The 12,228-nt window shown below is 44.6% G+C and overlaps 1 protein-coding gene across 1 annotated transcript; it reads right to left on the bottom strand.

The window, feature by feature from the left end:
* Window positions 1-2,533: 2,533 nt before the first annotated feature.
* HEBP2 (heme binding protein 2) lies at window positions 2,534-11,917 on the bottom strand. Its single transcript, XM_049902006.1, has 4 exons — window positions 11,712-11,917; window positions 11,003-11,138; window positions 10,131-10,311; window positions 2,534-4,741 (listed from the first exon to the last, which is right to left on the bottom strand). The coding sequence occupies exons 1-4, from the start codon at window positions 11,811-11,813 to the stop codon at window positions 4,543-4,545; spliced, it is 618 nt and encodes a 205-aa protein (XP_049757963.1). The 5' UTR covers window positions 11,814-11,917; the 3' UTR covers window positions 2,534-4,542.
* Between the last annotated feature and the right edge of the window lie 311 nt (window positions 11,918-12,228).

Below are 12,228 nucleotides of genomic sequence, written 5' to 3'. Positions count from 1 at the left end.
TTACCAGCCAGTCAGAAAGTGACCTGTCTAGTCATATCACCTATGTTCTTGGGCCACTCTGATACCCATTGTGCCAGTTTGATACTGAGATGGAGTTTAAGAGTTGAAGAGTGTTGGTGAAGTTACACCTCTGGAAGGAAAAAGGAAAGGCAGGACTGGGCAGCAGAGCTGTCAGACTGCAATAGATATCTCAGTCTCTGGCAGCCCCCCTGGGAGATCCAGAGCAAAGGCTGCTTATTTGAGGAGAGCCAAGTTGGGCAAAAATGGTTGGATCCTTGTACTACCACTCTGCTGAGTCATTGGCTGGAAGGTGCCCAAAAGAAAGCATGCAGTCAGCTACCACTGCCTTGCTCAGCCATTGGCCAGGTACTTACTCCCCCCAAAAAACCAAAAAAAACCACACCTGTTGCCGTCAAGTCAGTTCCGACTCATAGCAACCCTGTAAGACAGAACAGAACTGCCCCATAGAGTTTCCAAGGAGCACCTGGTGGATTTGAACTGCTGACCTTTTGGTTAGCAGCCGTAGCACTTAACCATTACACCACCAGGGTTCTCTTATCTCACAGTCTGAGGTGGACCCTGAAGAAAGTAACAGCTGGAGACTGCCAGCTAACCACACCTCTCACAGCTGTGCTAGAACTTTCTTGAAGGTGGATCTGAGTGGTACATCTCCATGTGGTGGTCTACCATAACTCTAGATTCCAGAAAAGAAATGACCGTTCTTTGACCACAGTAACAAGTAACCAGAACCAATCAATGACAACTTCACATCAGAAACCTCACTTCTCCACCAAGCTTCTAAATCATGCCAATCAGCAACAGCCTCACAGTGTTCACCATACTTCCACAGTGAGAGCTCAACCAATCCCCAAATGCTTCTAAAAGTCCACTAATCCTTCAGCTCTGTGCTTCCTAAAACCCTGTACAAAATCAGCAGTTTTCCTTGTTCAGAAAGACTGTGTTCGACAAGCCTAGCTCCCCCTTGCTCAGCAACCAGTACGTGCAGCTTTGTGTCCCAGTTACTGAATGCAGCCTCTCCTTTGACACTGTCACCCCTGCCTGAGATGCTCCCTCCCAGGCTTTCATGTGACTGCTTCCTTCTCATCACTCAAGTCTCAAATGTCTCTTCCTCAGAGCGGCCTTCCCTGACTATTCCATGCGAGGTACACTGCACCCTAACAAGTCACACTATCCTATTGCCCTATTTCATTTCTCGACAGCACTTACCACAATTTAAAGTAAACTTACTTGCATTTGACCTCTCGCTCTCTGGAACGTAAACTCCATGAGGACGGGGATCTTGTCTCACGTTCACTGCTACATTCTCAGCAGAAAGGTGGAGCAGGTAGAAGACAAAGACGGTGTTGGATTTGGTGATTAGGAGGTCACTGGTGAGGGGCTTCGGGAGCATTTTTGCTCACCACCATATCCCAGCCACTAGCGTTGTGCCTGGAACGGAGTGGGGACTCCACGGTAACTTACTTAAGAAGAAAAGAAAATGAATGGCCTTTCAGTGGAATGTTGGTTGGGGAACACAAAGTTTTTAGGGGTTAAGTGATGACTGGGGGCAATGATGATTCAGTAGGAGAATTCTCGCCTTCCCTGTGAGAGAGCCAGCTTTGCCCAGCCAGTGTGCCTCGTGCAGTCACCACTGGTCTGTCAGGGAACGCCTGTGTGTTGCTATGATGCAGAACAGGTTTCAGTGGAGCTTCCTGACTAAAACAGACTAGGAAGAAAGACCTGACAATTTACTTTTGAAAAATCAGCCAAAGAAAACCCCATGGGTCACCACGGTCTGCTCCATTGTGCATGGGGTAGCCGCAAGTTGGGGACCAAAGGAACGACAGCTAACGATGACAAAGTGATGATGAGAAGGAAGAACGCACTGAGATGGAATGCGTTGTTTTCAGGCTTCTTAAGGAAACATGTATCTTGTGAAAACTGACGAACAATTGAGTAGTTCTGTGGGCTGGGTAGCTCTGTGGGCAGCACAGTGGTTGGCAGGAGCTGTTCACCTTATTTCCCTCTCACGGTTCCTGAGGTATCCCTCACACAACCCACAGTTCCAAGGAAGCTGCTGGAAAACTCTTTCCAGAGAAAAGCAGTAATCAAGGTAAGAGTGGTAATTTCCGTCCTACATAAGGGCCTAGAGGGGACTGGGTTTTTTTTTGGGGGGGGGGTAGGTAGGAAGGACAGTCAGAATCTGAGCCTGTTGGTACACAGCATAACAGCAGCATGTGCAGAGGGAGAGACAAAGACGAGAGGAAAGGGGTTATTCGATGGAGCAAGGTTCTTTGAGAAAAATTAGACTAACAGAACAAGTGGAAGGTTTAGTCTTAAAAAAGAGTCAAGACATGCATTTCCTGTGGATAAGAAAAATGAATAAGAAATGTCAAAATAAGGGATATTTTATGATTAGTGTCACGCACATAGTTAAAATAACTGATTCACTGCTGTGAGAAATGCCTTTGGAGTGATCATTTTAGTTTGTGCTTTAAGGGAGAGGAGGGAAAAAGGATCTCCTGAACGTGAATAGTACAAAATCAATTTTTTATTGAACTTGTTTCAGATTACAACAGAGTCTTCATCATCAGAAGTATGCTTCTATCATTTAAAGTTGAATTTATTGCATAAGCAATACATAGTTTATGTTAAGAATATTTACCTGATAATGGTGGAGGTTATTAGTATTGTGGACATTCATCAGTTGGAGAGCTAGTTAATAATGATAGATTTGCTGTAAAAGAAATGTAATTTCTTTTTGGCAAGCATAACAATGAATCAGTAAATTCAATGATCAATGTAAGCACAATATCTTTGGGAAATAATTGCCTGGATTATAAAACTTTATATCCATATAATTTTAAAATCAGAAATCTAGCTTGTTTTATACCAAAAATTACAGCCTAAAAGGTAACTCTGAGGTTACAGTCACGTTAATTATATACAGGAGGAACACCACCATACAGTCATAGCCCACTAATGGCCTCAGAAAGCTGCACTCTTGAACAGCCATCTGTGTGTGTGGGGTAGCAGTTAACAGCATGGGTCCTAGAGTCAGACTGCCTGGGCTCCAGTCAGCCTCTGTGCTTAGTTTGATCTGGGCAAGTTACTTAACATCTGTGTGCCTCAATCTCCTCATCTGTAAAATGGAGGTGATAAAATATGGCTCACAGAGTCATTCTCAGGGTTGAATGTGGTAGTTCAGGTGAAGCACATAGAACAGTGCTTTTAGAAGGCAATCTATAAACATTAGCTATGGAAACATTAACTATAGGTACATTGGTCTCTAGAGGAGCCCTGGTGGTGCAGTTGTTAAGCGCTTGGCTGCTAACTGAAAGGTCTTTGGCTTGAACCCACCAGCCCGCTCTGCGGGAGATAGATTTACAGCCTTGGAAACCCTATGGGGCAGTTCTACTCTGTCCTATTGGATCACTCTGAGTCAGAATCGACTTGATAGCAGTGGGTTTATATCGCCTATTGCCCCAGGTTAAGATTAAATTTAAGAGTTAGCATATAATCTCAGGGTTGAAGGGATGTTTAGGTGTTATCTGGCTCATCCTCTCTTCCACTGAATGCTCAAATCCTATGAGTAATTCTCTCCAGATATGTGATCATGTGCTCCTACTTAGACGAGGGAACTGGAAGCAGGGTCTTTCATGGACAGCTTTAACTGTCAGAAAGTTACAGAGCTCCAACCTACTTTTCTCCATCTCTCCTAAAACCATTATCCTCCAGATGCCCACAACAAAGCTGATGTCCTTCCCCGTGACAGGTTCTCAGGCGTCTGAATGTGACCATATCTTCTCCAGGATGAGCGTTTTCCAACACACGTTGGTGAGGACTTCTAACCTTGATTTTGGAGGAACCCACACTTTGAATAACTAATCATTTTTATATGACCTTTAGAAATACTATATTGTGTGAATTCAAGTAAATTTTGATATTATATGTTGGTATGCATGTCTTCAAAAAACATGCCTTTACTAAGTGTCACGATAGGATAGGGAATCCCTAACTTCAAAAACTTTTCATCAGAGAATATTATCAATACTTCTGGGTATCGTGAGAGTTGTCTTGTGTGGTGGGATTATTGGGCAGGTGAGGAAGGCGCAAGAGAGAATGTAACAGTGACAGTCAAAAACAGACAATTTGTATTTGGTACCCAACTGAACTTCATTTCAGCCTAATAGTTCTACACCGGGTAAATCTTTACAATTTATATTGATAAAATCTGGAGGGATAATAGCCAAATGACACAAATCCAAGTAGAAAAAAGACAATGCAATTGTGATGAAGAAGGGGGAAGCAACATTATTTCCCTGGATCCTCACAGAAATAAAGATGACTGATACACATGTTATAGAATATTGCCTCTGTTATCCTGTCTGCGTACCTAGAGAAAGCTCCAGGCATTAAAAAGGTACATTGGAAATAAACTCAATTCACAGTAGTCCGCTCAGCCAGAAGATAGCAGAGGGTTGTGTTGATGTCTATATTAAACAGAAGTTTTGCCCCAGCAATGGAACTTTCTTCATTCTCTCATTCATTTTCTTTGGAGCGTTCCTTTTTCTGAATCAACCACACTTCATTATTTCTATTGAGCAATTTAAAAGGACTATTGTAGCCTGCAGTGTAGTAAACTTTTTCATCAAAAACTTTTCCTTCTTCCCTCAAAATATTTGCTAATGTCAAAAGTTGTTCTTGATTCTTCTGGGCACTAGAGAATCCATCGAAAGACCTACAAAGGAGAAAGTGAATAACCATGAGTGATCTTAATACTGCTGCTAATGTCAGTCTGAAAGGAAAAGCAGGACCTGTCACCATGCAAGCACCAAAGCTACCCCACTCCCTTTCAGCAGCTGAACTGACCACTCCCTTCCTCTGTTCCCCATCTCCATGTGACCTCAAATGCACGGAGGGGACCCTGTGAGGGCATATGTTCTGTCTGTTGACAAGAGGATTTGAAACTGACACCATCTCAGGTGCTATAACCCTGTGCTTCTCAAACTCTTATGTTCATACAAATCACCCGGGATCTTGCCTAAAATGCAGATTCAGGAGGTCTGGGTAGGGCCTGAGAGTCTGCATTTCTAACAGGCTCCCAGGTGATGTTGATGCTATTGGTCAGAGAAGCCATTTTAATCCAATTAAAGCCCCCTTCCAGACTCTTGATTTTCTATTGAACATTTCCCCTTTCTTCCTCCCCTTGGGAAAAGGGTAGGCACTGGATTACGCGTGAATATGATATAGTTTTGACCTTTATGAATTTCTAGTCTAATGGAAGAGACAAACATTTTGGCAGCTCTCCACACAGCCTGGGAAGGATTTTTACAGAGATAGGATCAAAGTGCTATGGGAACACTGAAAAAATATCGAAAAAAAACCCATTGCCATCAAGTCGATTCCAACTGACTGCGACCCTAAAGGACAGAGTAGAACTATCCCATAGGGTTTCCAAGGAGTGCCTGGTGGATTCGAACTGCTGACCTTTTGGTTAGCAGCCATAGCTCTTAAACACTACACCACCAGGGTTTCCTATGGGAACACAGAGGATAGGATTAAATCGGAGGTGAGGGTGTCACCTGAGTTGGGCCTGAAAAGGAGGATGGCTTTTCTGGAAAGAGGGTGAATCCCCAGCAGAGAGAAGACAATAAAAAAGGAACAGGTGTCCAAAGACACAAAGCGTTTTCAGAGTGAGGCATAAAATGAGGTCAAAAGATGAGTCAGAGCCGGTTGGAAGAATCTCGTACATCATCCTAACGCCTTTTGAGATTATTCTGAAGGATGCTGAGCAGAAAAGTAACTTGATCAGATCTGGAAATCACACAGACAGGTAGATGGAGAATAGATTGTAGGGGACAGGCCAAGTGCAGGGGCCAGTTAGGAGGCTGCTATGGGAATAGGGGAGAAAGGACAGTTAAAATTTTTAAATAAAAAGTGGGGAAAAAATAACGAAATTTAAGCACAGATTTCAAAGTATGTAAAAAAAATACCGCGAGATTAAATCACAACAAGACACTAATGTAGCTGAGTTGCTGACATGTAAACACAATGATCTGGATTTTGAAGGTTAAGAGTAAGAAGTACTCAGAGTGCTTATCACATGCCAGACCTGCGCCATTTACTAGGCAAACTGCTGTTGGAAATGGATCTGTTCTCTTTCTTCATGGAGTTTGCACACAAGTTCACAGAATTGCTAACTCAATATTCTCCGTCAAAAAGATACAGATGCCTGCTGCATCAATGAAAACAGTGGTGAAATAAATACTAGCTAATGTTAAAAAAAAAACATGAAACACTTAGAAACAAAAATCTTCTTTCTTTAGTGTAAGTTTTATTATCTTTGTGCCAATGAAAAAGATCAGTCCAACCTTATGCTTCAAATAAGATGCAGGCACTCCAGGGTATAAACCATGTCCATTTTATTCAACAATATCTACCCAGCACCTAGAATCATTCCTGGCATGCCAAAAAATATTAATAATAATAAGCTGCCATCAAGTCAATTCTGACTCATGGCAACACCACGTATGTCAGCAGAACTCTGCTTCACAGGGTTTTCAACGCCTAATTTTCTGGAAGTAGCTCACCCGAGCTTTCTTCCAAGGCATCTCTGGGTAGACTCGAACCTCCAACTTTTTGGTTAGCAGCAGAGTACTTAACTGTTCTCAACACCCAGGGGCTGCTGACATGCACTGCCCTTCAAATCCTTGATGAGTAAGTATATGAATATATGTATGCACATGTATGTAACATAAAACATTGCAAGTGAGTTGACAAACTGTTCTGTAGTTTTCATTATGTTGATTGACTACAATTCTGGACTTTGTGTTAAGAAATATTTGACTCTTAAATGTATTATTTATTTCCTTATTATTAGTCATCTTTTAATACATTCTAGAAGTACAGCCAGAATGCTCCTTAGGAGCAAGGATGACGAGACTTCATCTCAAGTACTTTGGACATATTATCAGGAAGGACCAGTTCCTGAAGAAGGACATCAAGCTTGGTAGGGTGGACAGTCAGCGAAAAAGAGAGGAAGACCCTCAAGGCGATGGATTGACACAGTGGCTGCAACAATGGGCTGAAGCATAGCAATGATTGTGAGGATGACGCAGGACTTGGCAGTGTTTCATTCTGCTATACACAGGGTCGCTGTGAGTTGGAACTGACTCAACAGCACCTAACAACAAGAGTACATTCTACCTAAAGGAAATTTATTTTCAGATCCCACCTCTTCCTCTGTTAAAAAGCAAAGATGTCACCTTGAAGACTAAGGTATGCCTGAACTAAGCCATGGTGTTTTCAATCACCTCTTATGCATGCGAAAGCTGAACAAAGAATAAGGAAGACCAAAGAAGAATTGATGCCTTTCAATTGTGTTGGTGAAGAATACTGAATATACCACGAACTACCAAAAGAACAAATAAATCTATCTTGGAAGATGTACAACCAGAATGCTCCTTAGAAGGAAGGATGGCGAGATTACATCTCACATACTTTGGTCACGTTGTCTGAAGAGATCAGTCCCTGGAAAAGGACATCATGCTTGGTAAAGCAGGTCAGCAAATAAAGAAGACCCTCAACGAGATGGACTGACACAGTGGCTGCAACAATGGGCTCAAGCCTAACAACGACTCTGAGGATGGCATAGGACCGGGCAGTGTTTCATTCTGTTGTAGACAGATTTGCTATGAGTTCGAACTGACTTGATGGCACCTAACAACAACAACAACAACCTCTTAGAAATCAAATCTTGAACCCCCTAATAAGAAATTATTTGTCCTCTGAATACATGTTGTTCTACAATGATCAAGCCGTGCACTATTCAGCACAGAAACATGTACTAAGCCCCACCGTGAGGCTGCTGAGCTAGGAGCTTGAGGATATGCACATGGCTATCTACCCTTCCACTCTTGAGGAACTCACAGTCTATAAGTAGGTTATTTAGATAATATCAGGAGGAAGGGCACAGCAAACAGAATGGCTGTCTGACTGGAGCAACTGATGAAGGCACCACAGAGAAGGTGTCATTTGATCTAAGTCCTGAAGGATGAAAATGGGCTTTCCAGGAAGAGAAGAAGAAAGAGGGAGCTAGAGCTAGTAGTACCATCATGTATATGTTCTAAGTGTTTTACATAAAATAACTCACTGGATCTTCACAGCAACCCTACAAGACAGGTAGGTACTATAATTATACAGTAGTCTTTGGGTGGCACGAACAGTTAAGTGCTTGACTTCTCACCAAAAAATTGGTGGTTCAAACCCAACCAGAGGCACCATGGAAGAAAGGCCTGAAGATTTGCTTTTGAAAGGTCACAGCCTTGAAAACCCTGTGAGATACACTTCTACTCTGTACACACAGGGTCACCATGAGTCGGCTCGACTCGATGGCAACTGGTACTGGTACGATCATATACATTTTAGACATCAAGAGATTCGAAGAAGGAAAATTTGAGTAACTTGCCTGAGATCAAAGGTAAAGAGATGTGGAAGAACATGGAATGTTCAGTGAAGGATGAGAAGCTCAGTGGGGAACAACCACAGGAGGTGAGGGGGTTGCTAGACTGGGCCACGCGATGTGTGTTGTGTACCATGTGAACAATCTGTAGTTCAGTCTGAAAGCAACAGGAAACCAACAGAGATCTTTAAATGGTGTAACATGTTGGGACGGATGTTGTTGTAAGAAAGATCACAGTTCCGGTGTACAGGAGGAGAGAAAGACTGGGAGCAGCAACAAGAACAACTAGGAGGCTATTGCAGTGGAAAGAACTCACATCTGAGTGTCTACTGAGTGTCAGGTATTGGCCTAAGCACTGGGTTATACACAGATGACTTAAATGTGGTCCCTGTGAGATGAGGATCTTAAGAAATAACAATGGGGATGGAGAAAAGGGAATGGAATCATGAATCATTTCTGAGGAGAATGTTCAGTATCTGGGGACCGGTTGTCAGGGGACAGGGTGTTGATGATAACCATGATGTTCCTTCCTGGGGAAGCCATCTGGCTGATGAGGCCCTTTACTGAGACAGGCACTGAAAGACTAGAGAAGGTTTGGGAGTTGGGGGAAGGCTCATTTTTAGTGCTGTTGAGTTTGATGCTCCCCCAAATGGAGATGTTCGACAATAAGGGAAGCCAGAGCTGGAGCCACTTGGTAGATCTGAGAGTCATCAGATACAGGTAGTTTAGTCTGCTAGGAAACGAGGGTCAATAATGGGCATCAACAGTGAATCCTGGCGTGAGTAGTGGAGGAGGAGCCAATGAGGGAAAGAAGCAGGAGGAGAAGACAAGAGAGTGACATACCAAAAGTTATGAACAAGTATCAATGGACGAGGATGGTCACCACTCCAATGCTCCAGGGGTCACATGGGAGAGGACTGAAATCACATGGCAATAAGGGCACTGCAGAGGGTGGCAACAGCGTTTCCAAGGAGATGGTGGGACTGTACCAGATTGTGGTGGTTTGAGGAGTACATGGGGATTGAAGAAGCAGAGAGTTAGTTTAACAGGTTGGTGGTAGACAGAAGGTGAGAAAGGCAGTCATAAAGAGAAGATATGATCCAATATGCGACTAATATCATAACCTCCGTTTTAATGTATTTTTCTTTAGGTCTAACTAGGTTGCAAGTAAAGACAGTCTTATGTTGTTGTTCGGTTTTATTTTTGTTTTGTATAATCTGTATGGTGTCTTATAGGTGGAAGGTACTCAATACACTTTTCATTAAATAAATTGATTATATCTCGTGACATATAAAACTACTGTATCTGTACACTAATAATGTGCACCTTCTACGTTTGTTTGCCAACCACATCCTTCCCCTGCGAGGTGTTTCTGTAAGCACGCTAGGCTATTTCTTTTTTTTTTTTACAGCAACATTTTAAAAACATCGGCATGGCAGTGCTTATGAAAACACCTTGTGAGGGGAGGCACAGTTGGGAGACAAATGTAGAAGGCACTCATTATTGGCATAAAAATATGGTAAGCCAGTAGGAAAACACCACAGAATGCATTAGAACTGTGTTTATGGGAGGGTGAAAAGCCTGCTGAAATTGCACAGGAGCTAAACTGTGAGTACACAGAAGTAAAGCTGGCAGTCAGGGGGGCTATAAATTATCTACGACTTACCGTACAAACACAGTCATTTCAGCTCTGTCTTCAATGAAGACATCTGACTCTGAAGGCCTGGGTGGATCACATTGCTGTCCAGAGGGAATATACAGGGAGATGGTAATGGTAGACTCACTAAAAGGGCCTGAACCTGGCTCTACGTAGCTTGTCACTGGAGCCGTCATCTTTATTTTCATCTCTGTGTCATAAAAACATATTTAAATACAAAGGAGAGAATGAAAACACATTTAGTGTTTTTATGACTACTTTCATTTAACCTATTTTTTGATCTGACTTTCTTGATTTACATATTGATGCAATTATTTCCTTTAAGAAAATGTTCACCTCTAAAAACTAAGGCCAATATTTGTCAATTATCCACAGATCCCATTAAACACTTCCGGTGCTATTGATATTTCTTGTTAATAGATTGTACAGTTTTAGGAATAGAAGAGAGTCTAGAGGTCACGTGGTCTAGTCTTATTTTTTTTTATGATTCAGAAACTAAAGCCCATAAGCTAAGTGACTCGTTCAAATATAAATAGCAACAGAGCCAGGAGCTGAACCTATATTCTGAAACTCCCGATCTCCTGCCTCAGTCACCAAATTATCTCTAGAAGCATTAGCCAATAAAAAGGACTCAAAGTCACACAGAGCCCAAATTCATCGACCAGGAACACAGAGAAGAATAGAGGCTGAAGAGTACTACCCTACTCTAGCCGGAGCTGCGGGTCCTCTGGAGAGTCAATATTTTGAAACATAAAGCCTTTGATAATCTGGCTATTTTTCTATTATTAAGGAGAGTTCTTTAATAAGCTAAGACTCATTAATAAACCAAGGGACTTGACCACAATTACAAAATACGTAATTACAAGGTCAATGGCTTTTACCTTTCTCGTTTTTGCCTTCAATGTAGCTGTTCAGTTTTGTAAAGCCAGTCTGGATGGCTGAATCCCAGTCCGTGGATTCAACGGACGTGCTGACCCACTTGGCTCGTCCGTAGTGTCGGATCTCATAACTTCCGGGCTAAAGTGGAACAGAGAAAACTTCGGGAAGCAGCTCTCAGAGGGCAGAGTGTGAGATGCAACAACACAATTATCTTAAGCTCGGGTCCACCCGGAGCCGACCAGCCCCGGGGTCCAGCCCGAGGTACTGGCTCTGTAGGGTGCGGAGGGCCTCTCCCCTGCGCGTCCCAGCCTCGGGGGTGAGACGTCGGCGGCCGGAGCTCCACCTTCCCAGGGGCCGGACTCAGCTCACGTTAAAAACGAGCAAGTATTATGCCCCTGAGCACGGAGAGCCCCACTGCGGGTTCCAGAAGGTGAGAGATTCCTTTTTTTTTTTTTTTTTCCTTGTTTTTAACCTCAAAGAAAACAAACTGAGGCATGGGCGATACCTAGGGCCAAGGCGAAACAACTGAACTTCCCTGTTGCTGCGGGAACAGAGAGGGGCTCTGGCCATTCTGAGAAGTGTACTTTTTCACCTAAATCTGTAAGACTTCCCGGCCTTGCTGCAGATCAGTCGGAAGGCGGCCTGGCCTCCCCCTCCATCCCATCCCACCCCGCTGGGCCTGCACCCTTCGCGCCCGCCGGCGGCGCCTACCTGGGGGCCCGCGTCCTCCGGGGCTTCCCAACCCGGCGTCTCCAGGGCTCCAGCCGCCGCGCCGTCGGCGGCCCCAGCGTCGGGCTCGGGCACCTCGGCCATGGGCGGCGCCGACACGCGGAGGAAAGAGCCAGGCGAGGTGCGCGGGTAAGGCCAGCACCTAGCGTCGCCCCGGCCTGGGTCGCTGTGGGGCCGCCCCGCTGCGTGCGCGCCGCGCCCAGGCGGTGGAGCCCTGGAGTCCCCGCCCCCGCCCGCGAACGCGCCTCCTCTACGCAGTGCGGGAGACCAGAGCTCAGGGCAGCCTGGGCCTGGCCGGGCGGGGGCGCTGCCACCGCGAGGGGGCCCGGCTCCGGACCCCAGGAGGCTCCGGCCAGGACCGTGCGCCCACCTGCTAGGTCGCCTCCTTAGGGCCCTCAGTCAAGGGTCGGGAAACAGACCCGAGCTCGGAGACCGGCTTGCACGTCCGCTTCAGCAAGGCGTTCCTTAGGGGTCCCTCTCGCCCTGCCCTTGTTTTAAT

The sequence above is a fragment of the Elephas maximus genome, chromosome 1 (assembly GCF_024166365.1).
Source record: "Elephas maximus indicus isolate mEleMax1 chromosome 1, mEleMax1 primary haplotype, whole genome shotgun sequence".
Lineage (NCBI taxonomy): Eukaryota > Metazoa > Chordata > Mammalia > Proboscidea > Elephantidae > Elephas > Elephas maximus.
This window is presented reverse-complemented; position numbering and strand designations above follow the sequence as displayed.

Excerpts from the sequence above, each read along its gene's own strand:
- HEBP2 (XM_049902006.1), bottom strand. The coding sequence starts at position 11,813 with ATGGCCGAGGTGCCCGAGCCCGACGCTGGGGCCGCCGACGGCGCGGCG. Across the intron at positions 11,139-11,711 it reads CGGAGGACGCGGGCCCCCAG|CCCGGAAGTTATGAGATCCG; the intron begins GTAGGCGCCGCC and ends GTTCCACTTTAG. Across the intron at positions 10,312-11,002 it reads TGAAGGCAAAAACGAGAAAG|AGATGAAAATAAAGATGACG; the intron begins GTAAAAGCCATT and ends TTTATGACACAG.